A 24,567-nucleotide genomic window follows, 5' to 3' on the forward strand; every position below is an offset into this window, starting at 1 on the left:
GTAAACACATAGGAAATAAAGATTAATTTAGTCTTACAGGACTATTTCTTAAACCAAAAAGCCCTAATTCAAAGTACAAAACCAACCAGTATGCTGCTCCTTCCACTCCCTCCATCTCTTTGGCTTGCAGCCTGCCACTCTCCCTTCTCCCCTGCACTATGAATCTCGCATTCCTGCCTGCAGGGTGGCTCAACAGCAAATCTCAATACCTACCGGCTCCCCCAGTCATCCCTCTCATACTACTGAAAAACCTGGTAGTTAAAACCTGCTACGGGAAAACACAGATGTGATCACACTTACAGATTTCTGCAGAACTTAGTGCTGCCCATCTGTATATCAAGCACCTCTCCCAGAACGTACCAAGCAGCTCCCAATATGAAGGAATCATTTCAGTGTTACCCTTTTTTGCCTCTAGATTTTAACAGATATTAAGGGGAAGCAAGGATGCAGTGGTCACACAAGGTAACTACATGTAAAACCTAAATTTAAGTGGAAATTAAGATCATTATAACATATATGTGCTGAGTTTAAGGCACATGCTGCTTTTGGCAGCTGTAAGAGCACTGATTTCCTGGGTTTTTTTGCTAGGATTTAGACGCCAAACTTCCACAAATCCCATTTTAATCACCAAGACAGGATATCTAGTTCTCACTGCTCTTGATCATCAAGAATCATGCACATAAACAATATCCCAAAATGGTATGGAATTGAAGTATTTTATCCATCTTCTACTCTTGCTAACATTCTGCCAAAGATTGCTGCAAATAGCTAGAGAAATGTATAATGTGTAAGGAAATGTGCCCTTTGCTACTATGCCACGTTGTTTGCTTTGTAGTAGGAAGTTAATCTATCCATCTATCCTTTAGATCAGATATTAGGCGTAACAGTTGCTTTAAACACATCTGAATAGGATCAGATCAAAATTCCAACTAGTTCAATATCCAGTATAGGTTGAAAGCAGCAGTTAGAGAACACTGTTAGTAACAAGAGATGGATCTTATCACTTCTATTATTAATGCAACTTAACGATGCAGAGTTTAAATGGAAAAAATCTTCTATTAGCCTATTGTTTCAAAAATCTACTATTCAAAACAAACATGGTGAGAGACTGCCGTTCATGTTTGCAACAGAGTATGGGGAAGACATCCCAAATATTTGTTCAGATCAAGGTAGGTCCTGAAGCAGAAGTAGACAGCAGTATTACATCAGCACAAAGCTGTGTTCAGTTTAACTGATGTTACCTACAATGTAAGATGTAAAAAACAATTGGACAAAAAAATTTGGACAAAACAATATGCTAATTCAGTGATATTGTTTTTTGAGACCCTAGCCAGTGTACTTGCACTTCAAATATGACATAACCAGCTTGACTGATCCTTGTTTTAGGGTCAGGAAAAATCTTGTGGGTTAATTATCATATTGTTTACTTATAATGGATAGGTGGCTTTTGTGTAGCTATGATTATCTGGTACATCTAGCTGATTTCAGTGCTAATAATAGCTTGCTCTAAGAAGTATTAAGATACGGTATTGATTTCAAAAAGACTATATCACTGTGCTAATATACAAGAGATTCAATTAGTAAAGATGTAAAGATGATTGGCAACATTTATCTAAAAATGCTCCTGACTCTCCTGTGAATATCTAAAGTATGACTTAGCTAAATACATAAAATCAAGATCAAAATACACAAAAACATTCAGAAATGTGAATTCTAAAACTTCAGAAACAAGAAAAAATTTCCAGAGAACAAAAGTTCATAAAATCTGGTCTCCAAACATCTCAAACTACTGTTACTAAATAATCAGCTGTTATTTTTTAAAACCCCTAAGCTAAATCTATTTTGAAATAAATTGCCAGATTTTCACTGTAAGTTCTCCAACACATTCTGTTCCATAACCTGGCAAATTTTTGTACTCAGTCTGCTTTACTGAGCAGTAAAAAGGTGTTCTCTATTGGTAAATACCAAAAAAGTTGAGTGACAGTCTAATAGTGACATTTATTCTCTTTTTCAAGTCTCTCAATAAGTTTCCCGCTGGATTTCTTTTTAATTGTTTCTGCACGCTTTATGATATCATATTAAAAAATTAAAATTCAACTTAAATAGGCTCCAAATGAGGTCAAAACAATTTTCATAATTTCAACCAACGATATTGTCTCTGGTGTTCATTATGCTCACACCAGAAAAAAAAAAGTTTCCTTTTTTAGTGTAGGAAGAATCTATTCTGAAATATATGACTATACAAATGTCTGCCTCAGTGAGCAGCTGTCCATCACACTGAAATAAAGCTGTAAATTTTCACCAGTGCGGTAAATGGTTAGATCTTAGGGTTTGTTTGGTTTTCTTGCTAAGAACCATATTTGTTTGCACACCAGGACGAGAGACTATGCAAGAGCTTTTCCCATCAAAGTGCAATATATGCTATACACTCAGAGTTGCCAGGGCTGCTTACAATTCATCACTCAGTGGAACGCGTATATCATTCATTCAATGCACCTCTGAAAATGCATTTTTTTCCCAAAGAAACAGTGGTAGAGAGGGCCGTTGCCTCACTCCTTTCTTTAAGATGGGCTTTCACAATCTCCTGGAACATTCAGATTGCATTTGTACTCAGTGTTGAAGTGGGAGAGGTTATTTTTCTAATTTAGCCCACAGAGGACTGCCATATACTGAAAACCACATCAATCTGAGCAGGGGATAAATTAGAGTATCTTTGGAGTGTTGTTTTACTGGATAAGGTTTACTAAAAGCGGCTAGCTCTAAATATAATTATAGCACAATTTTACAGCTATTACCAGCCTACTTGAAATTATTAGGTTTAATCTGTTGCATCATACCATTGCACAATTTTCATTTTTCAAACAGAGTGGCTTCCTTATTTTGGTAAGCATTGTTAAATCTATTAGAATATATAACATGTAATTAGGTATGATTCATCGCTTATGCCCACTAGTTAATTTGAGACACATTGTCCAATACAGTTTTCATGATAATGTATTTTCATTTCTGTTGTTTAAGCTTGATGTGAGACAGCTGTCAATTTATTCTCATTGCACGCTACTTTCATTGCTCCAAGCCTAAACTTCACATGTCAGACTGACAAAAAAGAAAGTTTAATGTACTTCTTAATCTTACAAGCACAGCTGGCAAACTACAATACAAAACTCTCATCAGGAAACCCAAGAAATCTCTAAAAAAAGACATAATTTCTTGTATTTTCTGTATGTGTGTGTTTACTAAAAATATTGTAGACAGAATGAAATATAAGAGATTTTACAGAGTGGAAAATTACTCCAGACAGACAAACTTCTGCTTCTCTCTTGCCAGGAAGAAATTTGCCTCTGGAGATTTCAGATCTAGTCATCAAATATCATCATCACCCTTCTATCTTGTAAAACCTTTCTCTGCCAAAGGATTATTATAACTCATATTCAGATCATACTATGGACATCTAGAGATAGGATCATCACAGTAGCATTATTTTCAGTTATCATACAGACCTAGCCCTTTGAAGGTTAGATACCAGATAAGGGAACAAAACTCCAGCTTTTATCCATGACAGACACTGCAAAATAGTTTCTTTTCATGTTAAAGTTTGTTAATATGAGGTCTTCAGCCAGGATGTCTGTTTCAGCAATATTTATTTAAGTTGTTGCTGTCAAAACAAAGATTATGTCATTTTACACCCACATTTTACAAATTAGGTAGCCAGGGCATCTGCAAAATGAAGGTTAAGATCATTACTTTGGCAAAGGCTTTGATATCAACTGATGAAAACTGATCTGTATATGTTGTCTTACTGTACTGGGTAACAGCTCATCTTCAGATAACCTGTACTGAGTTCTAGATGCATTTTTAAAAGTATTTGTTTTTACTGGTTCCTACTAGGTTTTGGAATGCCTTTAAAGAGAAAGGTCATCCTTTCTTCACTATTCCCTTTTTCCTACAGAGAAAAAACAACACAAAACTCATAAATCTACTAGGAAATAGTTTTATAAATATATTTTTAGTATAGTTAGTAAAAAAATAGTTCTATGACACAGTTCAGACAACTTTATCCCACACTCTGAATTAAGTACCATGGCTGATGAAATCTAAATGGGCGAAAAGAAGCCTCAGGGCTATATAAGTGTGTTGCTACCATGCTCTAAGAAACAGAGCAATGGGAAATCATATTAAAGGTGTGCAAAACACGAACATGGGAACGTGATCTGAAATAAATGATAAACAAAAGAAAACTAAAGAACACATTTTGAATTTGAAGACCTCAATGCAGAACTCCTTTTAAGAATTATTATTTTGACAAATTTCCCTTGACAATCTCGAAATACACAACAGTTATAAAAAGACATTTTATGTAAAAGATGTTTCATGGGCAGCGCATTAAATGATCCCTTCTACAAACTGTTTCTCATTTTAAAAATCAGCTCTTTCCCCACCTCCTTTCAAGAATTTCACTAGACAGATGCTCAACAGACTCCTTTTCATTGACCATTGGAAACACTTGTTAATCTCCACACTTGCTCATAGCAACTTGTTTTAAAATGTTTGCTCAAGTCTTAGAGTATCTAGGAGCCTCCTCGTGTCTTTAAATAAGATGTCACTGGTGCATTTTAATGACATACTAAGAGAGAAAACCTGCATTAAAATTCATATAGTCCAAAGAATTTGAACTTTAAATTCTGTACAAAGTAGGAAGATTTCCTTTTCTATTACACAGATGCCCACATTCATATCCACACAAAACATTGATATGCTTTCCACACTTACAGCCTCTGGACTCTTTAGGAGAGTTTGCTGATTAGTGAAGCAGGAGTCCATCCTAGTGTCCCAACATTAGTGCAAGTTGGAGAGTGATAGCTGGCCTCAAAGAACTACATTCTTTTCAAATTAACTGCCTTCATTCAAATACCATCAACTACAAATCCATGTAGTGGTGATAAAGAAAATGTTCTTGTTTAAAAAATTCTGCACCAAAAAATTTGTGATATGATTTAGCCAGAGGTTCGTACTAAGCTTCATGTTGGACTGCTTAGTTGTGCTTTCCACTTCCCCAAGTATACCTTCATATTTGATACTACCAACACAGTACACTGTGTGATAGACAGAAGCCCAACCTCCAACATACAGAATATGTGTTTATTGCAACATGTTTAAAGCACTGCCTTTTCCAGGACTCTGCAGTATCTTTTCCCCCTTCACTCTTTGAACAAACTCCTCCCTGATGTTACCTATTCTCTATAGTCTTCTTCCAGCCTGGCCTGGATTCTGAAGCCTGTACACATTTATGCTCAAAACTCATAGCTTTTGAGTCCTGTTTATTTCACTCACGTGACTACATCCTGCCTTGTCCAGAAACCCTTCATGGATCTCCTTGCCATTCAGTCAACACAAAGGATTTCCACAAAGCATTGACTTAGCAAATTCTAACCCATCCAGGTTTAAGTTACACAAATATCAAGAAGAGTAAATTCAGAGAAGAAGGAGAGAGAGAGAAGAAGAGAGGAGGGAGAGAGAATTATAGCTACTGCCTTAGGCCCAGCACAGACCCAGCTACCACAAGTCCAAGAACTGTAGGGCTGCAAACCACGTGGAGCCCACTCCTCCCAGGTGGAGCTTTGGGTCTACCAACCACTCTGGGGCTGGGTTAGGGGCTGTGGGGAATGTGCTGCGGGGCAGTGCTCTCGGGGTGTCAGTGACAGCTGCACTAAAGGCTGTCAAGGAGGCGGGATATGGGGGGAGGCAGAGCACAATTCCACATTGGCAGGATCTGATCTGCCCCCTCCACCCACATACAGAGTTGTTTCAAGCCAGTAATAACTTTAACAACTTTTTTTTTTCAATCCCTCACACCACATCACAGCTTTATAATGTCTCCTTTTTACACAATCTTTCTGATGCACCACAATCACTCTCAGCTAAAGCTATTCCTTCTGGCAAAAAAATCCCTCAGTCTACAGTTGGACTGATACAATCCCTCAGCTGGACCTACAGAGTCTGTAATGCTACTGTGTACCACACACCAGAAAGAATTTACCTACCTGAGAGACAAAAAGCTTTCAGAATAATTGTTTTTGTATCTATGGTCTTTTTTATGAAGTATTACATAGGAGAAGCAAAGGTAATAAACAGAAGGCACTGAACAGAAATATTTTGAGGATAAGTTCTGCTTCACTTGTACGTACTCTCCTTCTTCCTCAGTTTCCTACTGGCCTAACCTGTCAACTTCCCAGAATCTAGATGGAATTCTATTTCAAAGAAGTTGCTAAGACTTTAAAAGTCTGTGTTACTAGGGATTAGAAGGGTGGCAGTTAAAATTATTAACTGCACACATTTTTTGTATCACTACTATCAGATAGAGCCCTTTATTTTGCCCTCTCTACAAGCTCAGAATAAAAACCCACAGTGTTTTCACCAATACTCTTGCAATCTAAACATTGCAAGAGACAAGAAATGGGATACTACAAGAAAACAAAGAAAAAAGATAGTGTGATATGAAGGATAATAGCCTCACTGTTGTCAATGCATGTAGAAACAAAACAAAGGAATTTTAAGGAGGGATGCTTTGGGAATAGTAAAAGTCTCTTGAGCTTCTAAAAAAGCATGAGGAAAAGTTTAAAAAGAAAGGCTGAAAAATTAGTCAGCAATGAAAACTGGAGTTTAATGAGGATATGAGTAGTTCCTGGGATGAGAGTTGGTACGGAAAATATGTATAGATGAGGAGACAGAAGAAAAAACCCTTGGAAGCAGCAAGATGCTTTTGTGAGGTATTAAGTATTTGTGCTACTATTTTTTCTGGCCTACTATGGATGCAGATAAGAACTGCAAAGTTTTATGGATTTACATCTTATAGAAGATTGAGTATGTGAACTCATACAGTACATCATGTTATTTCTAGCTTGGCTTTGCAAAAAAAGCCCAAACTGGTTTATAATATGAATATTTATCACTATCATCTACTTTACATAATATATACATAGGTTTATATATAAGTTGGAATTCATAATATTGAGTCAATTATACGGAATTTGACTGACTAGAATGCATACGATCAACTCGCAAAATATTTCCTGGAAAGCATTAGTGAATGTAAATTCATTTGAGATTTTGATCAGATATTCTGACTACTGTCATTCCACTGGCATATATCTTTCAGTGGGGAAACAGATAAATTTGGAATTAAAAATATTATCAGTAACTCTCCACTCTCAATATCTGTTTATGTTGGTTAACTTTATTCTTTGTCAACCAACTTAAACAATGACTCAAAAGGGAGGCATCTTGGCATATGTATCTATTATTCCTTCTATAATGTAGTTCCCACTGGTTTTCATGCAAATTATGCATATGAAAGGATTGCATTACTAGGCTAGATTAAGAGAATACATTTGAAAATACTTAACATACCACTTCAGAACCTCATATTTATAATGGCACTTGAACCTGGAACAATATAAACAAAAGCACAAAATACAACTCCTAGAAATATACTATGGATGGATTTTTCTAAACTTTTTGTTAGAGATATCACTAACAATTGCACTGAGTTAAAACTATTTTGTTGGCTTTTTCATATATGAACAAATAAAGAAATATGAATGAGAACATTCAAAAAAACTCGCAATATTCCTATACCGGAGAAGTTACATGCCAGTAAGAGGACAGTGAAAGGGTTACATTTCAAATATATGAACTAGATGTCTCTTTAACCATGCAAAGGTCCTAAAATTTTCCTCAGTAGCCACTATGTCTTTTTTAAAACATTGTATTAATCCTGATCCCCTGGAAACATTGCCAGTCATCTTTAACTCTTCAGACACATTTTTTATTTTGACTTCAGAAGTGTTGTTCTCCTCCCATGCCATGACAACTCAAGGATGGTATGAACTGCCTTCCTTTGACACAGGAAAGATATTGGGCCCTTCCTTTCTCAGAACTAAAAACTAATGGACCTCCACTTTAACAGATTAGGTAGACACCAATTGGTTCTTTCCTAGATCCATAGCTCAGAAGCAGAGTCAATCTTCTAGGCTAGTTAGAACGGGCTAATTTTCTAAAATTTATTTTGTAATCTAAAACATACTGCTGCACAGTATGATGGCTCACATTCAGACATTAATCAGGTTAGTCACAGGCACTTACCGTGAGAGATAAGGCTATTGGAAACAATATCCATGAAGACTCCCACTAGGAGCATAAACCTTTTAATTAAAAACCTATTTAAACACATGTTGCATCTTTTCAAACTGTACTAGAATGTATCCTGGGTTAACAGATGTCATTGCACTCACAATGTGCACATCATATTGTTAAGGAAACATCATATTTTCTTAAGGAAACAAGATTTTCTAACAAAGTGACAAACCACCTTTCATAAAGTGAAAATACAGAAATTATGTGGCAGTTGGAATATCACACCTAAATCCAGAGCACTGCATTTCAAGAAAGTAGAAAGGCCAGGGGAGAGCAACAAGAATTAATGAAGTACAAGAATTTTTTTTTCTATAAAGCAGAAAATAACAAACAGGGATTGTTTAAGAGAAGAACACGGTGAAAACATGACTAAGAATCTCAAATACATAAGAGTGTGGTGCAAAGACGAAAATAAAATCCATGTACCACTAACTAACTAGCAAAGCCTAATAGGTTCAAGTAATTTACTTGTAGCAAGCTAAGTTTAAGAGCAGAAAGCACAAAAAACTAATGGGAAGACTAGTGAAATGCTGGAATAGATAACTTAGGTAAGTAACCATAACAAATCTTTAGGCAGACAGGCAAGCGCTCATTTAAAAAGGCAGCTTCGATTCGTCCTGGCTTAGAAGGAAGAGTGAGGGAGTGGGTATGACACCTTTTTGGAGTAATTTTTAAGTGTATGATTCTATGCTGAAGTGACCAAAGAAATATAGCTATGTAGTGATACCACATTACAGTACCATTCGCTGTGGGATCTTGACTTGGAAAGAAAGTCAAGACCCAACCAATTTTTTCATGTACACAACCGCTTGGATTCTTATACAATCTATGGATCACTTAGCTACATTGATCCAATCTGCAGCTTCTTTATTCAACAGTTTAATGCTAGTTACTTCCAGGGCTGGACTATACATAACCAATGCCTAATCTAGCCACAGGATATAGCATTTTGCTTCTTAAGAGGAATTACTTAGTAACTTGTCCCATGGCCTTGAGGCCAGACAACAGTAGCAACAGCTACTAATAACACCGAATTCCAGATGTAGAGTCTAGTGGAAATTTTTAAAGGAATTAGCTTTACAATACTTTGTTTTAAAAATCTAGATGTACTCCCAATTTTTGATCCCCTATCTCTAGCTTACTATTAAGTTGGGATCATTAGTTTGTTTGATTGTTGTTTGTTGTTTGGTTTTTTTTTTTTTTGGGGGGGGGGGTGTTTGCTTGTTTGTTTTTAAGCCTAAAACTTTTTATTGGCAGATCGACTTTAATTATTAGAATCAAAATCCTGTAAAAAGGGCACAAGTCTTTGGAGAGTTAATACAAAGTAAGTAAAGGACCTTCTCTAGTCAACTATTTTGTTTCCAGTAAAAGTATATATGATTGCTATAATGTAAGAACACAGGACAAGTGTACAGCTGACAGCCTAATTAGCAACTAAGTATGGAAAAATTAATATTTTCCAACTTCATTTCAATATTCTTGCTTTTTATTCTATATTAAGTAGCATATAGAAGTAGGAAAGTTACATAGCCATGCATATTTCCTACATTTAAATCACTTAACACCAGGTAAATGATCCAAGGAAAGCAGAACAAACCTGCATCATGATTCACCTTTTGGATAGTGAGAACTAAACTATTAGGAAAAGAAACGTTTTCAAAATGTATAAAGACCATGACACTTGAAATAGGTACAACAGCAATATAGCGAGTATCAGGTGTTCTCAAAGTTTCTACAGATAACAAAGTAGCTCCCACTCAAAGCATCGTAATTTGACAAAGTTACAAACATCTGTGCTTCAAACAAAATCCTTTAAAATACATCTCACCTATACGCGATTCCTCTCTGATAATGTGTACATATTGCCCTTTTCACAAGCTTTACAAAGAGGTACAAAACGCAACACCACCTCCACCCTCTAATCAGTAAAGGTGCCAAAAAAACACGGTCCCAAAGTGAAATGAGCCCCCGGTTTGCCCCTTGAGGTGTCCACAGCGTACTCACCATGGCGGGCTAGTTTTGAAGACTTTCTTCCCCTCCCCCTGCACCTATGCACAACGAGGGAAAATGGAGAGCAGTTTCAGCATTAAATTTGAACTTCCCTGCTTTTGTTAGCATGAGTCACCACCTTAACATTATCTCAGCTGTAGACTTTTATCTGTGAATATCTAAACCCTGTCTTGTGGAAAACTAATTACTGAGCCACTGAGAGGCTTCATAATGTCCTGCATTTAAGTCCTGAACATCATACATAATGCATAGGAAGCAGTCTCTGCACTCTGATTACAGAACACTGTCATTAAGAGAGCAAATTAAAGATGTGAATAATTCACTGGCTGAGCTTATTGTCAGTGCTGCATTGTGAAATTAGAATTTCTAATAAGTACTGCAATTTTTTTAACCCAATTAACACAGAGAACATCTTGAGTCTGATTAGTACAATAAAAATTATTACCTTATTCTTTTGCTTCACAACAGCCAAATTAAATACTGTACTTAATTATGCAGCATTCATCTCTTCTGTGCTAGAAATAATAATAATAATAAAAAATTCTCACTATCGCTTTAATAAGACTTCCGATATTTAGAGTGCAACCAAAAAATAGAGCACATGAATCTCGTGCACAATTTCTTATCACGAAGTTACTGGCTTTTTTTTTTCCAAAGACTTTGAAAATCGGTTTTAATATCGGCAGTCAACCATGATGTCACTGCTGAAGTCTTCTCTGGAAACAAAAACGTATTCAGAAAAAAACACCACAAAATGACCCTTCCGAGCAGGCTCTGAATATATATTGTGAATTAACTTTCTCTGGGTTGATGTGAAGGTAGGAAAAAAAAAGCATTACCACTCACTGCCTTGAAACTGAATACACAAATATACAAACATATATATATACACACACACACACATATATATATATAGGCTGTTTCAGAGAAGATGCTTAAGAAATATACTATGAAAAAACAGGAGCTGGATCAGCTCTCTTACCTCAGTTCCCTCTTGGCACGGGATAGATAACATCCTTTCATCCCAGGAAGGAGAAAAGTCCAATTCAACATCCAGCGTGTTGATTTTTTCCCACACGATGCCTGCTGCCATGTTAAATAAAGAAAATCATCACTGAGGATGCAGCTTTTGTCTCCAAATATTTGAATACTGCCTTTTAGTGACAAGGACCCCAGGAACCTTCGCACATCTGGCAGCACACACCACTGGCTGCAGCTGCTGCAATGGGATTTTTCCTCAACCCTATTTCATTTCCAGCTCCTTTTCTTCCCCATCCTGAGGAAGTTTAATCACCGAGCATGGCTGGGGAAGAAAAAAAAAAAAAGAAAAGAAAGAAAAAAAGGAAAGGTGGCATTGCAATCCCAAGCTTTCTTGGTTCTTTCCTAGAGACAGGGACTGCAGCAACCACCTTGCATCTTTGTCTAGTTATTTTAGCATGTGCGTGCAAGAGGGGAGGAAAAAAAAAGAGTGAAAATTATTCAGGCATAATGCAATAGACATAAAGAGAGACAAAAAGACAGGGAGAGAAAGAGAGGGGAAGAGAAAGAGGGAGAGAGAGGGAGAGAGAGGAAACAGAAAGACTAAGAGAGGGAGAGGGGGCTGTCAGTGCAGATAAATCTGCATATGGAAATCAGGGTTATCCTGGGTACAGTTTTATTTAACCATGATGTACTGTTTTTTTAATTAGAGAGGAATTTAAAGAAGGAAATGAGAGATTCTTACAGACGCAGGAGCAAACGAAGCATTTTGAATCATACCAGAGTTTTCACAGCAAGATGTAGCAGCAACAACAAAACTTTTTATAGCAACTTTCTTACTAGAAGCAAGTTCCGTGCACCGCTGCTACCTTGCACCCGAAAGCTAGGCAAAAGTGGAAAAGCATTCATTTTGAAATGAAATCAAACCACAGCAATCCAAAATAATATAATATTTTTTAAAAAGATCAGAAGCCACTGGGTGCATAGTATGTGTTTTAAGTTATGTCTTGCTAGGCACAGGTTTTAGGACTTTCACCCTAGACCTATTCAGTCACCCTAATCTGTGGTGACTGACATACCCAATGAAGGTGCTTTAGTAAATGATAGGAGTGTTACCCAGCTTGAATTTCAAATGCACTAAACAGTACTTGATGAGAATTTCTTGTGCTTGGAGATGTTGAGCATTACCTGGCAGACAAGGGAAGGTTGGATCTGGGTCTATAGGGCATCAGAAAAGACCAGAGGGAGCTTTTGCCCATCTCTGTGAGGGAGCATGGAGATGAGTGAACTGAGAAGGCCTAAGAGAAGAAGGAAAATGAAGTTATGAAAAGGCTGGACAAGAAAGAAACCAGAGAAAGGTAGTGGACAATTGGAGTACAAGGGAACTTAAAGGAAATATGAGGCAAGACTACTTACAAGAGCATGTAGTGCCAGGCCAAGGGGGAATGGGTTCAAATTGAAAGAGAGTAAATTTAAATTAGATATTATGAAAAAAAATCTTTACTGTAAGGGTGGTGGGACACTGTAACAGGTTGCCTAAGAACTTGTGGATGCCCCATCCCTGGAGGTGTTCAAGGCCAGGCTGGATGGGGCTCTGAGCAATCTGGTCTAGTGGAAGGTGTCCCTGCCCATGGCAGGGGAGTTGGAACTAGATTATCTGTAAGGTCTCTTCCAACCCAAACCATCTTGATTCCATGATTCTGCGAGTACAAGGGAAGCTACATCTGATGTGGGCACTAAGTAGCTGTGGCAAGATGGTGGTGTTCAGGTGAGAGGTGGCCAGACACCACTTGTGGTAGTTGGCCGGGCAAGGGACGGCCACGGAAGCAGGGAAACCAAGGCAGCTCCGGGACACTGAGAGGAGCAGCCGCCGCCGCACGCAGCGACTCGCCCTGGGGTGGGCGGGGCGGAGCAGAGCAGGCGACGTGAAACTGGTAGAGGAAGAGATCGCGCGGGAGGGAGGAGCAGGAGCAGAAGGAGGACGAGGAGGAGGAGCAGGAGAAGGAGCAGGAGCGGCCGCCCCGGGAGGAGGAGCGGCCGGCGGCCAATCGGCGCCGCGGCGCGTGCGCAGTGCCCGCGTGACGGTGGCGCGCGGGACGCACGGACGGGCGGCGGGCGCGGAAGGGGCTCGGCGGCCCCGCAGCGCAGGTACGGCCGCTGCGCTGCCCAGAGCCGCCCGGGAGCGGGCAGTGCCGCTGGGCCGCGGGCGCCACGCGAGCGGGTCGTGTTCGTGGCCGCTCCCCGGCGTCTGTGCTGCCCGCCGGCGGCTCCCTTGGCGGCTGGGATGCTCCTCTTGGCGGCTCCCTCGCCGGTTTGCAGCTTCTGCCCGCGCACTGCAGCCCCCTGAGAGGTTTCTCCTGCGTGGGTGGCCAAGAAAGTTGCGGTGCTTAAAATCGTTTGGTTTCGCGCGATCAGAGGTGTGATAGACAAGTACAGAGCTGATGGGAGTTGCGGCCGGGAAGAGCTGCCCTTTTTGTACCTTTTCTCCCAGTGTTTTGTGTCGTCTGGGGCGGTTTCGATACCCCAAATTGAACAGGCTTTCCTTAGAAATTCACGTGGTTGAGGGCATTCCCTTCAACTGCCTCGCCAGCTGTGCCAACACCCCTACATAGGGGCCTGCTGTAAACTGGAGCACTGAAGTCGTTCTTTCCCTTCTTGCTGCTCTGCAGAAATGTGAATGGATGGGAGAAAGTAGAACAGAAACTGTTTTCTTTTTTTTTTTTTTTTCCTTGAGCTTGTTTTTCAGTCAAGCCTGTACTACCCACTTCTAGCCGTGGTGTAAACTTGTTTCTGCAAGAACCGTAACAAAATCTGCCAGCAATGAAATTGAAAAGTTTATTTAGGCTTTTAGTTATATTGTTTGCATATTTTTGTGGAACTCTGTGACACTTGTTGCCTGGTTCAGCTCTTTTAATATGTTGTATATGAATACGCTAACTAACTATACAGTGAACTTCTTTTGGACGTGATAATCCTTCTTTGTTTCTCTTTTTTCAGATTCCTAGGTAATTAGACTTTTTTTTAATAAGAATTTCTAACTATGTGAGAATCAGCTGTACAGTAATTTTTTGAGCTTTAAAACTTTAGCATTTCAGGGTTCTGTAATTGTCATGTGGGGTGTATTTACTGCTTCCTAGAAGGAGCTTAAGCTGTAATGTTGCCTTAAAGTTATGGGCAACTGGCAACCTGTAATGCATGATGTATTTTCATAGCATAGCTACTCTGTTCATAAAATGAACTGTTGCTGAAAGTAGCTCACCCACGCCTTGTAATGCATTCCTGCGTTTTTTGCCCCATATTTTGCCCTACTGCTAGTCTAACCTTGTGGCTAGTTAATTTAGATAGCTAAACCAGAAGGAAATGGGTTCAGGGTTTTTTTTAGTTACCGATTTGAGTTCTTTAACAGGTTGTGACGAAGGAAGATGAAGTTGCACAAAGCGGCAGAATTTTGAGGCACAGCATGAAACCGTGATTGCCTTTCTTGGTGTTCTCAGCTTTTAGTTTTATGTTACAATTAATCGGATCTGTGTTCTCACTTGAGCTGAAGGATTATGCAGAGTTGTAACAATGAGAAATTTATTTGAAGAAACACTATGGGTATTTTAACATCTGTTTATTTTCTGGGTCAGGTGGAAACAATGGAGGATGAATTTGAGGCTTTGTCCACACGCCCATTTCTTACTGAGAGCTTGGAGATGGCAATGGAAGTGGAGAATGAGAAGCCACCTTGTTTTTCTTGTGCTTTTGACAACCAAAATGGAGGGAGAAGCTTCTCTGCAGAGTCTTATTTAGCAAATGGGTCTCTTAAGAGGTATGAGATTTTTTGTGAATTACAAATATAAGAACCCTTTAAGATGTTCTTTCCACTCATGTTTGGTGCCTCTGAATGCTGACAAGTTTCCAGATCAGTTTGTTCCTCAGCTCTTATGGTCCTGAGATCAACTTGGTGGTATACCAAAGTGGGAAGGGCAGTTGTGTTGATAAACAGCTTTGAACGGTGTTCTAGGTCCAATTCCTAGCTTTGTGAACTTGCTTTTAAGATATTGAAAAAGATATGTTTACCAGCCTGTTAGGACACTTCAAAACTGGCCTGTTGGGCAACAGCATCTGAGATCACTTAAATCTCTGAAGGGGCTTCAGCACTGCTTTTCCCAGTCGTATGCTCTATTAAATGCTGGCCCTTTCTCTCTTTTCCACACGATAGAAACAAACTTGCTCTGCCCAGCTGCCCCAGATTGCTGGGACTGTCCTTTGTAGCTTTAAGACCATCTTTCTCAAAACTTTACCTTTGCCTGCATTCTTGATTTAAGGTTCAGAATTTGCATGCTCGGCAGGTAAGTATTTTCTGTGATATTTTAAAATGTTACTTTGGTTTAGTTATTATCTGCTTTACTGTCTGTGATCCAGCTTAGTTTTCTGTGCTGTTTGCTCATCCTACAGGGGTTGTCTTGTTTTTGCCGCAAAAGCCTAATCTTTCTGTCTGTCTTCCTGCCAAGTCTCATATTTTGTGTTATTTTGTTTATAACCTTCACTTCCACAGCCTCTTCTGTAAAGCCTAAGAGGGGGTTCCACTGCACCTCCCCCATTCCCTGCCTTATTTATGATATATTTTAGTTGGATCGTAGTGCGTTCATTCAAATCGATGTCAAGTAGAGTGCTGAGGGAGCCTGTGTCTGCATGAACATATCAGTAGTGGATTCCACAGTGACAAAGAAACATTTCACTGAAATAGTTTCTGTCATTAAAACTCACTCAGGAGCTTGTATGTAGGCAGGCTTCCCAATCACTAGTTGTGATGATATTGTTCTCCTGTTGTGTATTTACATTGTCTACCTGGATTGTAAAGTCTTGGAAAAGCCTATATGTGAGGGACTCTTTTGTCTTCATTACTTAGAACAGGAATAGCTGGATTTAATTACTAAAGATTTCAAAAGAGTCCAGTGTTTAAGAAGTTACCAAGTGAACTAAGGTATTACGGGAGATTAAGCCAATTATTTAGCAGATACTCTTTTTGCTTCTGAGAACTAAATTGGTAATAGTGCATAGTTCAAGCAGAATATTAATTTGGTGTGTAATGTAATAAAAACTAAGAGCTTGACTAGTATATATTTTTTTAGTTTTTAGAATAGAAATATTTCTTACATATTGGTGAATTGAGCTTCATCTCTGTGGTAGTATTTTATGAAGGGCCATGGGAAAATTCTGAAATAATTTACTCTGATGTTGTTATTATACAGCTTGCTGTCCTTTTTTTTTTTTAAAGGACATTAATGAAATATTTTTCTATTTGCACAATTAGTAATGTTTTAACAACACAGGTGTCTGATTTTCTACACTTTAAATAATATCAGAATTACCATTTTACTCAAATTTTTATTTTTTTTTAGCCAGAGTGAAGGATATTTATGGCCTAATGTTATTTAAGTTATAATGATGAGGTAATATTTTGACCCTCATCTGTTCACTTGCCTAAAAGTGTGTTTTTATCAGTTTTCTGTATAAATATTATTAAATGTATATAAAGGAACTAATGTATGTTCTGGCATTAGTTATTAGGCATGTACTGTGTATTGAGACAGATATCAAACATACACTTATGGTGGAGCATGCGAGCAGCCCTCTCTGTAAGGACTGATGTGTGCATCTTATGTCTTGGCCCCTCTGTAAGGATGAAGATACTTCAAGGTGGTAGCTTGTTAATTTTTATTTGTTTCAAAATATGTTGTGACCTGTGACTATATTCTGTTTTCATGCTCTTGAAGCTAGGTGTTGTCATATACTATGTATCATATTGCTGTAAAAGGTAAACTGTCTTTTGAGACATATATAGGGTACATGTTGCTGATATATTCAGAAAGTATTGGTGGTACCTAAGCCAGCTGTAGGTTTTGTATTCCATAGGTTTATTATTGGGGAATGTATGAATATTGTTGGCTCTATTTTACAGGGTTTTGCTGAGACTAGATCCTTCTCCAAATGACTATGAAGAAGATGTAGTGGAAATGTTTGGCTTTCAGTGGGTTACTGAAATGGCGTTAGTTGAATCCTGTGGATTTCTCTTTGGATTACTTAGGTATGACAACGTTGTATTTTTATAATTAATCCGTTTCTGTAGTTATACCCACCTTAAAGATGTAACAAACTTTTCAGTTTTTTGATAGTAATAACATAAAAGACTGTGGGCTATGCAATGCATCTAAAAAAGATTATGCTGTCTGTTTAATGCTCCAGTAAGTGATGGATAAGGCAGAGATGGGATTGCAGGAAGAAGTACATTGTGTCACTGATTTTTAATATTATGTGACTTAATAATAAGTTTCTCAGTAGTGTGATACATATCTTAGCCATCACTAGATAAAGAATTGGTAAGTGTAGTTATTACAAGAGAGTGTTGGGGTTAATTTAGAAGGCTCTGGCTTCGGAATATATGAACAAACTATGTAAGATTTCCTTGAATGAGGTTGCGCTACCCATATAATTGAAGTTGTCTTTTGAAGATTTTTAGTCCCTTTTTGTGCATAAAGGAAAGTGGAGGTTAAAAATCAAATACTATAAATGCTGGATGCAGCACTTTCTTCAATTGTTTGGATTAGGATAGCTTCAGCAATCTCTTCAGATACAGTTACTCAGTGTTTGACTAATTCAATGTAGATGCTTAATCTGGTCAATGCAAATACACAGATCACCGATAATCCTCTTTGCTACTGATAATCCTCAGAATGTACAGCACATACAGAGAGTGGATGGGAGAGAAGCTTTTGTATGATTCCACAAATATATGTGATGTATTCCATCATTCCTTTCATTGCAGTGGATTCTTCCATGCCTTTAGGGTTTGACCAAGAGCATGATGTGAAACATGATTAATAGGGTCTGGCTTATTGAAACACGATGGCATAGATGGCAGGAAGTGTATTAAAACCAGTGTTAAAGCTTGCTTATTTGATGCAGGCTTTGACTTTACCATATTTAAAAAAAAACAACAAAAAAAAAAACCAAACAAAAACCCACAACCTGAAAACAAACTGATAATGAAGATTTAACTTTAACTTAGTTAAAAATTTCAGCATTTAGTCTAATTTATTGACTGTTCATTAACGTAAAATCATGGGGCAGTGACACAGCAACACAGTTGGTCTGTTGAATTAAAACAATTTTTTTTTTCTCTAGTGTAAACTGCTCTGTATTTGTACTAGAGATGAACATAAGGCATAATGTTTGTCATTTTTAAGTTATTCAAGTTATACATGTTTTAAAACCTACTGAACTGGTAGGAATAATGGATTTCAGCTAACTCTCGGCTATTGAAAGTTTGGTTGCTGAGCTGTCTTTTGCTGTGACAAGTCCCTCTGGAAAGATATTCTCTCAGTTCATTTGTTTAGTCATAAAATGGAACACTTTCATTTATAGACCAGTTGACAACTGAAAGTAGAATAACTCCTTTTTTCCACTGTAGAAATTGTATGTTAGCTATAAGTTACAATAGTTCTCGAGGATAAGCTGGCTGTAAATAGTTCAATTTATGAAGTACAGTTAATATCTTTGTTTAAATACATGCTTACAGAAACCTAGTCTTTTTTAATGTTTAAGTATAATATTAAAGATTGTAATTTAATGTTTTTAATATTGTAATAAATAATAATAGTATATTGCAGAACTGCAAGTTAAAGCAGTAATCGCATACTAATAATACATGTGATTACATGATCACATAATTTTCATAGGATAGAAGTGTGAGTGAAAGTGAATGAGAGCTATGTAACCACTTAAGTGAGTATATTAAAACAATATATCTTTGATTAATAAACAGATGTACCAGTTTAACTCTCAGAATATTTATTTGCAAATCAAATTATTTAATGATTAAAAACCATGAGGATCAATCTTTCAGGTACAAATGCAAATTGAAATTAAAATTATTTATTTAAATGATGGTACTTATGTTACACTTCTCATGCCCGGTTTGTGCTTTTATTTTATTAGCTCACGGCATTTTGTCTTTTGTCAATTCACTGGGGAGTCTTTTTTTCTTTTATTTGTGTGTGTATGTCTCCTTTTTGTCACTTTCCTTCTCTAACCTTCAGTCTCAACAGCTGTGTTTCATAAAGTCCTCCTATTTCAGACTTCCTCCTTTTTACATGGTTGAAATACTTGAAAATCCAAGCAGAAATTCAACTTAGATTTGAAAATAGACCAAAAAGCTCCACAACCCGTTTAGAGGGGTGAAGATAATCTTGGCTAGCTGATGTGATTTTATCCAACGAAGAAAGAACTAAGGGAGATAGTGTTTGCCCTTTAATATGCAGGTTGCAATTTGGACTTTTGGATCTTTTAGGTGCCTCCTAGTTTTCAGGGTTTTTTCCATAAGAACATTTGATCTATGTTGGATCCAAGTATCCTCTTTTAGAATCCTTCAGTAGTTGTTGCTTTGACTGTGTAAGAAATAAGGCAGAGAGCCCCCTCCTCAATTTATGCAGCATTTTCTTTCAAAAGTCTGACTGACACAGTTGTGCTTTTCATATATTCAGTTTAGTGCTGCATTATCTCTGTGGAGACTGTACTTGAAGACCACTTGCAAATAACAGTTGTTGCAGAATGTGGCCAAGTATTTACCTATGTTACACCTTTTTTTAAATTTTCATTTGCAGTGGCAGTTGGCTTCTTTAAAAATGTTCTCTTTCCTCTCCAAAACTGAACTGAGCTTTAACTTTTCTAGAGACACTTTCTCCTTTTCCTCTACTGTATTTATTGCTGTTTATCTCTTGTGCTGGAGTTCAGCAGCTTACCACCCTAAGCGGGAAAAGCTGGTGACAGAATTTACTGGAGCACATTCACAAGTGAATTAATTTAGTGTATACTGAGTGTATGCCATAAGGACTAACTTTCAGCCTTATTCCATGGTCAAATATGAAGTTGTTATGCTTGTGGAAAGATCACTTGCAGGGAATGGCTTTTGGGGTTTTATAGTGTGTATGGTTGTTTTTTCCCTCCCCCAATATTTAACCAGTTATTGCAGTATTTGGTTGTTACCGTGCTCAGTGTTTTAAAACCAAGCAAAAATTCTGTCAGTGTCATCCCTTCACGCTTGGATGTGTCTTTTGCCTACCACTAACAGTCTTTCTTAAGTTACATTTCTGATGCTTTTTCAGAACTACAAAGCAAGAAACACCTCTCACCTTTCTCGGTTCTATTTAGGCCTTACTAAAGTGTAGTTAAAGAACTTTTACCTATATAAATGCTATAAACCTTTGTATTCCTTTAATTAGGCAGCAGATATACAGACTGGAAAACCTAGTACAAATGAGTTCCTCTGATTTTGGTAAGTTTTACACATTTAATTATTTAATTTGACTGGGATATGTATCTGACAACCTTTTAATTACAGAAGTATATTCTCACAGATCACACTTGTGCTTTGACTCTTGACTAAGGACTTTTGGAGTGTGCTGCAGAACAGCAGATAACCAGCATAAAACTGCAGTAAGGGTAGAAATACAGGCAACCAAGTGAGATACAGTAGTATCAAAATAGGTAGTGGAAATGTTTGGAGTCAGTTTGTAACCAGATTTGCCTGTATGGTATATCACAGGGCAATCCTTACTGACCTTTGTGGGAATGTTGCATTAATGTGACTTGAGCTAAGGTGTCAGCCCTAAGGTAGAATTTTGCAAAACTGATAACTCATTTAATTAAGAATGGAAAGTTGCATCAAAAATCCCAATAGCTATTTTAGTTACAAAGGTAGTGGTTTGGGATTTTTTTCGGTGTTCCCTTGGCTTACATTTAAACTAGTTATATTTGTTTAGAGTTATTTACAAACTTAATTTATCTTTGCAGTAAGATTGATAAAATGGGATCACTACAACATTCTTTGTTTCAATTAAATACTGAAGCACGAGAAGCAGTATGTTTCTGAAGGATTATTGCAGCCTTGGGCTTATTGTAAGTTTGAGGGCTGAATTACTTAGCAGGTTGAGAAGTTCAGTAATTACTCAGAAATAAAATGTTTGTAGTATCTTCTCATTACAGATGAAGTGCTAGTGTTCTATGAATGAATATTTTTAAACATTATTTTGTTTTGATATTGTAATTTTCTACCATTTAAATAATTTTTGTGAAATTATCAAGCTCCTTTCATATGCTGTTGTTGATTGTATCTTAAAAGTCTAATTATGTTGACATTTAATACATATGTGGAAATAGCCTGTTTTAAATTACATTTGAACTTTTATATGGTAGCTGGACACCAAAGAACTGTTCTATAGTTCTTTTTCCCCTTGAATTTAAGCATCTTCTCAGTTCACTACTTTGTATCCTATTGCAGTAAAGCTAGTAAAATGAAAAAGCCTGAATTTTTTGCTTTGCACCAGGCTTTCTTTGTGTATTAGAGCAAGTCACACAGCTGTGACTCACTTCCTCCCTTACACAAGTGGGCTATGAGCAGAAGAATTTCATGAGGATTGAAATATTTCAAGTGATCAGGCAGGGTGATGTTGGGTATTATTGATGTCTTAGATAAATGTACCACTAGTTAAAACCCCAGTTAAGAGTTTTAGCTCAGTAAATCCTTGTTGCGCTGTGTGTTTATATAGTTATCAATATCATACATTTAATTTAGTTTCCTATCATCTGAATGAGCTTTGAAGACTGTTTAATGTGGAAGCCATATAAAAGTTCTTCTTGTGCTCTGTGTTGTTCTGTCTTTTTTTTTTTTTTTTTTTTTTGAAAATGCCTGTTCTGTCCTTAAGAGCACTCTGCTGTTCCTATTGTGTTCCACTTATTTCACTGCTCAATGATTTATGGTAGGATACAAAAGATTTTGTAGTGAAATACTAAAATATAAAATTTTGCTTAAACAGAACTTCTGAGAACTTAGGTTACAGTATTTGTTATAGCTACAAAGCAGCTGTAATGTCTATAAATAATTCCTTTAGAACCTATGGTTCATTAGCGTGGCAGATGCTATGGCATTCTTGTGTGGTGGGTAGACTATACACTGAAATGCTGTGGTACTTGTACCAGTTGATATGTTTCACCCACTGAGTGTTGTTGCTCAAAAGATGTTGAGACAGGCTTATATACTCAAAGCTTTATTTGTAGAGTCTGTAACAGGTGACATACATGAACTTCCAGGTTATCTGGATGGTATGGGGTGAAACAAAAGGGAGAGCGAGGGCAAGACAAAGAAAGGGAAGACTCCCCAGTGGTCAGGTGGGGAGAGGATCAAAGACAACTGTTTTTACCTGGATGTGCAGTCCAGTATAGTAGGTGACCAAGAGTTTTTGCCACACAGCTCCTCTCGTAAGATGCGCTTTCATTTGACCCTGCTCAAACTCCCGATTTGATGCTTGCTTTTGATATGCTCTTAATAATTGGCATGTGCATAATCAGGTGTATGTGTTGCAGGCTGACTGGTTGCTAAGCTTTTGTGTGTATATATATATTATTTGAGCAGTAGTTATTTGGTATTTAAATTACTATATTTGCTTTGTTATGCACTAAGTTTCATCTTTCTCTAATAAAAGCTGAAAGCTGCAAGGCAAGGTGTGGGAATAAATAAGGAATGATTCCTACACCAGTGGCAGTGGCTTCTAGTGAATCACGGAATCACAGAATATGCTGAGTTGGAAGGGACCCATAAGGACCGAGTCCAACCCTTAGCCTTGCACAGGACCAGTCCCAAGAGTCACACTGGACTGCCTGAGAGTATTGTCCAAACCCTTCTTGAGCTCTGTCAGTCGTAGTGCTGTGACTGCGTCCCTGGGGAACCTGTTCCAGTGCCCAGCCACTCTCTGGGTGAAGAACCTTTATCTATCTAACCCAAACTTTCCCTGACTCTTCTGTAATGATGGTGTTTGAGCTTGCAGGTGCAAGGTGAGGATCGTAACGCCATGAGAGCGACAGCTTCAGAGAGCACAGGAAAGGAGACACATAGCTGCAAAAACTGGCTGAAAAGATGCAGAGCTGCAAGTGAAAGGCAGGATTGTGAATGAATGGCTCTTAGTATTACACACCTGAAGGCACTGTGCAACAATATGATGTTTCCTAGGAAGAGAAGCTGCAAAGCATATTTCCAAATAAATCTACCTATTTAAGTCCCCCAAGAGAAAAAGGTGCTGATAAATTATTTTATACATCTTCACTGAAGGTGTCTTGGAAGCAGTCAGGGAACAGAGTAGTAGGGCTGAATTATTTTTTTCTAGCATTGAGTGCTTACATCTGTCATCTTTCCTGAGGGCCACTTTTTCTCTCTGTATCTGGACATGTGCCTGAGATGGTAAGATAAAGAATGAAACCTCTGGTAAGATGACATTTAGAAGTGGGTGTTTGCCACCAGCCACCTCACAAGTTGTCCTCAGAAAAGAGAGTGGCTTTCAAGTGACCTGGTTTAATTACTGTGGAGAATGCAAATGTTAGACAAGCCATGGGTTGGTCACATCTGCTTTAAACTATTGGTCTCTTTTACTTCAGGTCAAGCTGCAAACTTGCACTCTGAAGCAGAGAGCATCAGGCATCAGTGTATTAAGTTTTTGCATTATGTGAAAGTTTTCATCTTCAGGTGAGATTTGCACACAATTTACTAACTTAGGTACCAAGCTTTGTGTAGCTGCTTCTTACCTGTTTTCTAATTGTGTGTATTTTTATGTATATTGAGGTACCTGGAACCCCCTAAAGTGGAAAATGATGGAATGCTGCATCTGTATGAAGAGCTAGAAGCGCAGTTACCGTCAGTATTGGTGGAAGAGCTTCATGCTTTGACTATGCACATGGGTCACCTTTGTGAACTCCCTAGTAGTGTCCTGGCAGCATTTACTATTCAACATCAGGCAAAGGTTGATGTCTTCTATAATTTTAATCTTTTTATGTGACATTATGTATTCAACTTGCTAAGTTTTGGTTTAATATAAGTATCTTTGCTTTGGGGTTTTTTCTCCTCTATTAATTGCCATCCTGCATTTGGCATACTCAACTAATGAATTCTGGTTTTTTTCTGTCCTTGTCTTTATTTATCTATGTATTTTTATGTTCTGTAGCTTCAGAATTCTTCCTACGCTATACAAATGATAATACCAATTAGAGGTAGATAAGTAGGCTTGAATTAGCATAGCATGTTTAAAAAATTCCTTGGTGTTTGTCCCTACTGATGCTTACAGTTTCTGAACTTCCAGGTAAGAGGAGCATTTCTTTAAAAATACATTCTGAAATCTTGCTCAGAATAAGAAAAGATCTTGTATATAAAGAAAACTGCAGATGTGGAAGGAGGCACTGTAGCATTAAACACTGGTGAAGTATACACCATTAGGATTTGTGCATATGTATGATAGCTAATGTTTTCAGATCTTTTAGAAAGAAAAAAAATTATTTCGATCTTGGGTTGTATAAACT

The 24,567-nt window shown here is 37.7% G+C and overlaps 1 protein-coding gene across 1 annotated transcript in view; it reads left to right on the plus strand.

Moving 5' to 3' along the window:
* Window positions 1-14,810: 14,810 nt before the first annotated feature.
* The window catches only part of MMS22L (MMS22 like, DNA repair protein), a 97,069-nt gene continuing 87,312 nt past the window's right edge, over window positions 14,811-24,567 (plus strand). The window contains exons 1-5 of the mRNA XM_032683930.1: window positions 14,811-14,992; window positions 17,129-17,254; window positions 20,448-20,500; window positions 23,653-23,740; window positions 23,837-24,014. Coding sequence (XP_032539821.1) covers window positions 14,820-14,992; window positions 17,129-17,254; window positions 20,448-20,500; window positions 23,653-23,740; window positions 23,837-24,014 — 618 coding nt within the window. The 5' untranslated portion in view covers window positions 14,811-14,819. The remainder of the gene's footprint in view (window positions 14,993-17,128; window positions 17,255-20,447; window positions 20,501-23,652; window positions 23,741-23,836; window positions 24,015-24,567) is intronic.

Source organism: Chiroxiphia lanceolata, chromosome 3 (assembly GCF_009829145.1).
Source record: "Chiroxiphia lanceolata isolate bChiLan1 chromosome 3, bChiLan1.pri, whole genome shotgun sequence".
In the NCBI taxonomy this organism is placed as follows: domain Eukaryota; kingdom Metazoa; phylum Chordata; class Aves; order Passeriformes; family Pipridae; genus Chiroxiphia; species Chiroxiphia lanceolata.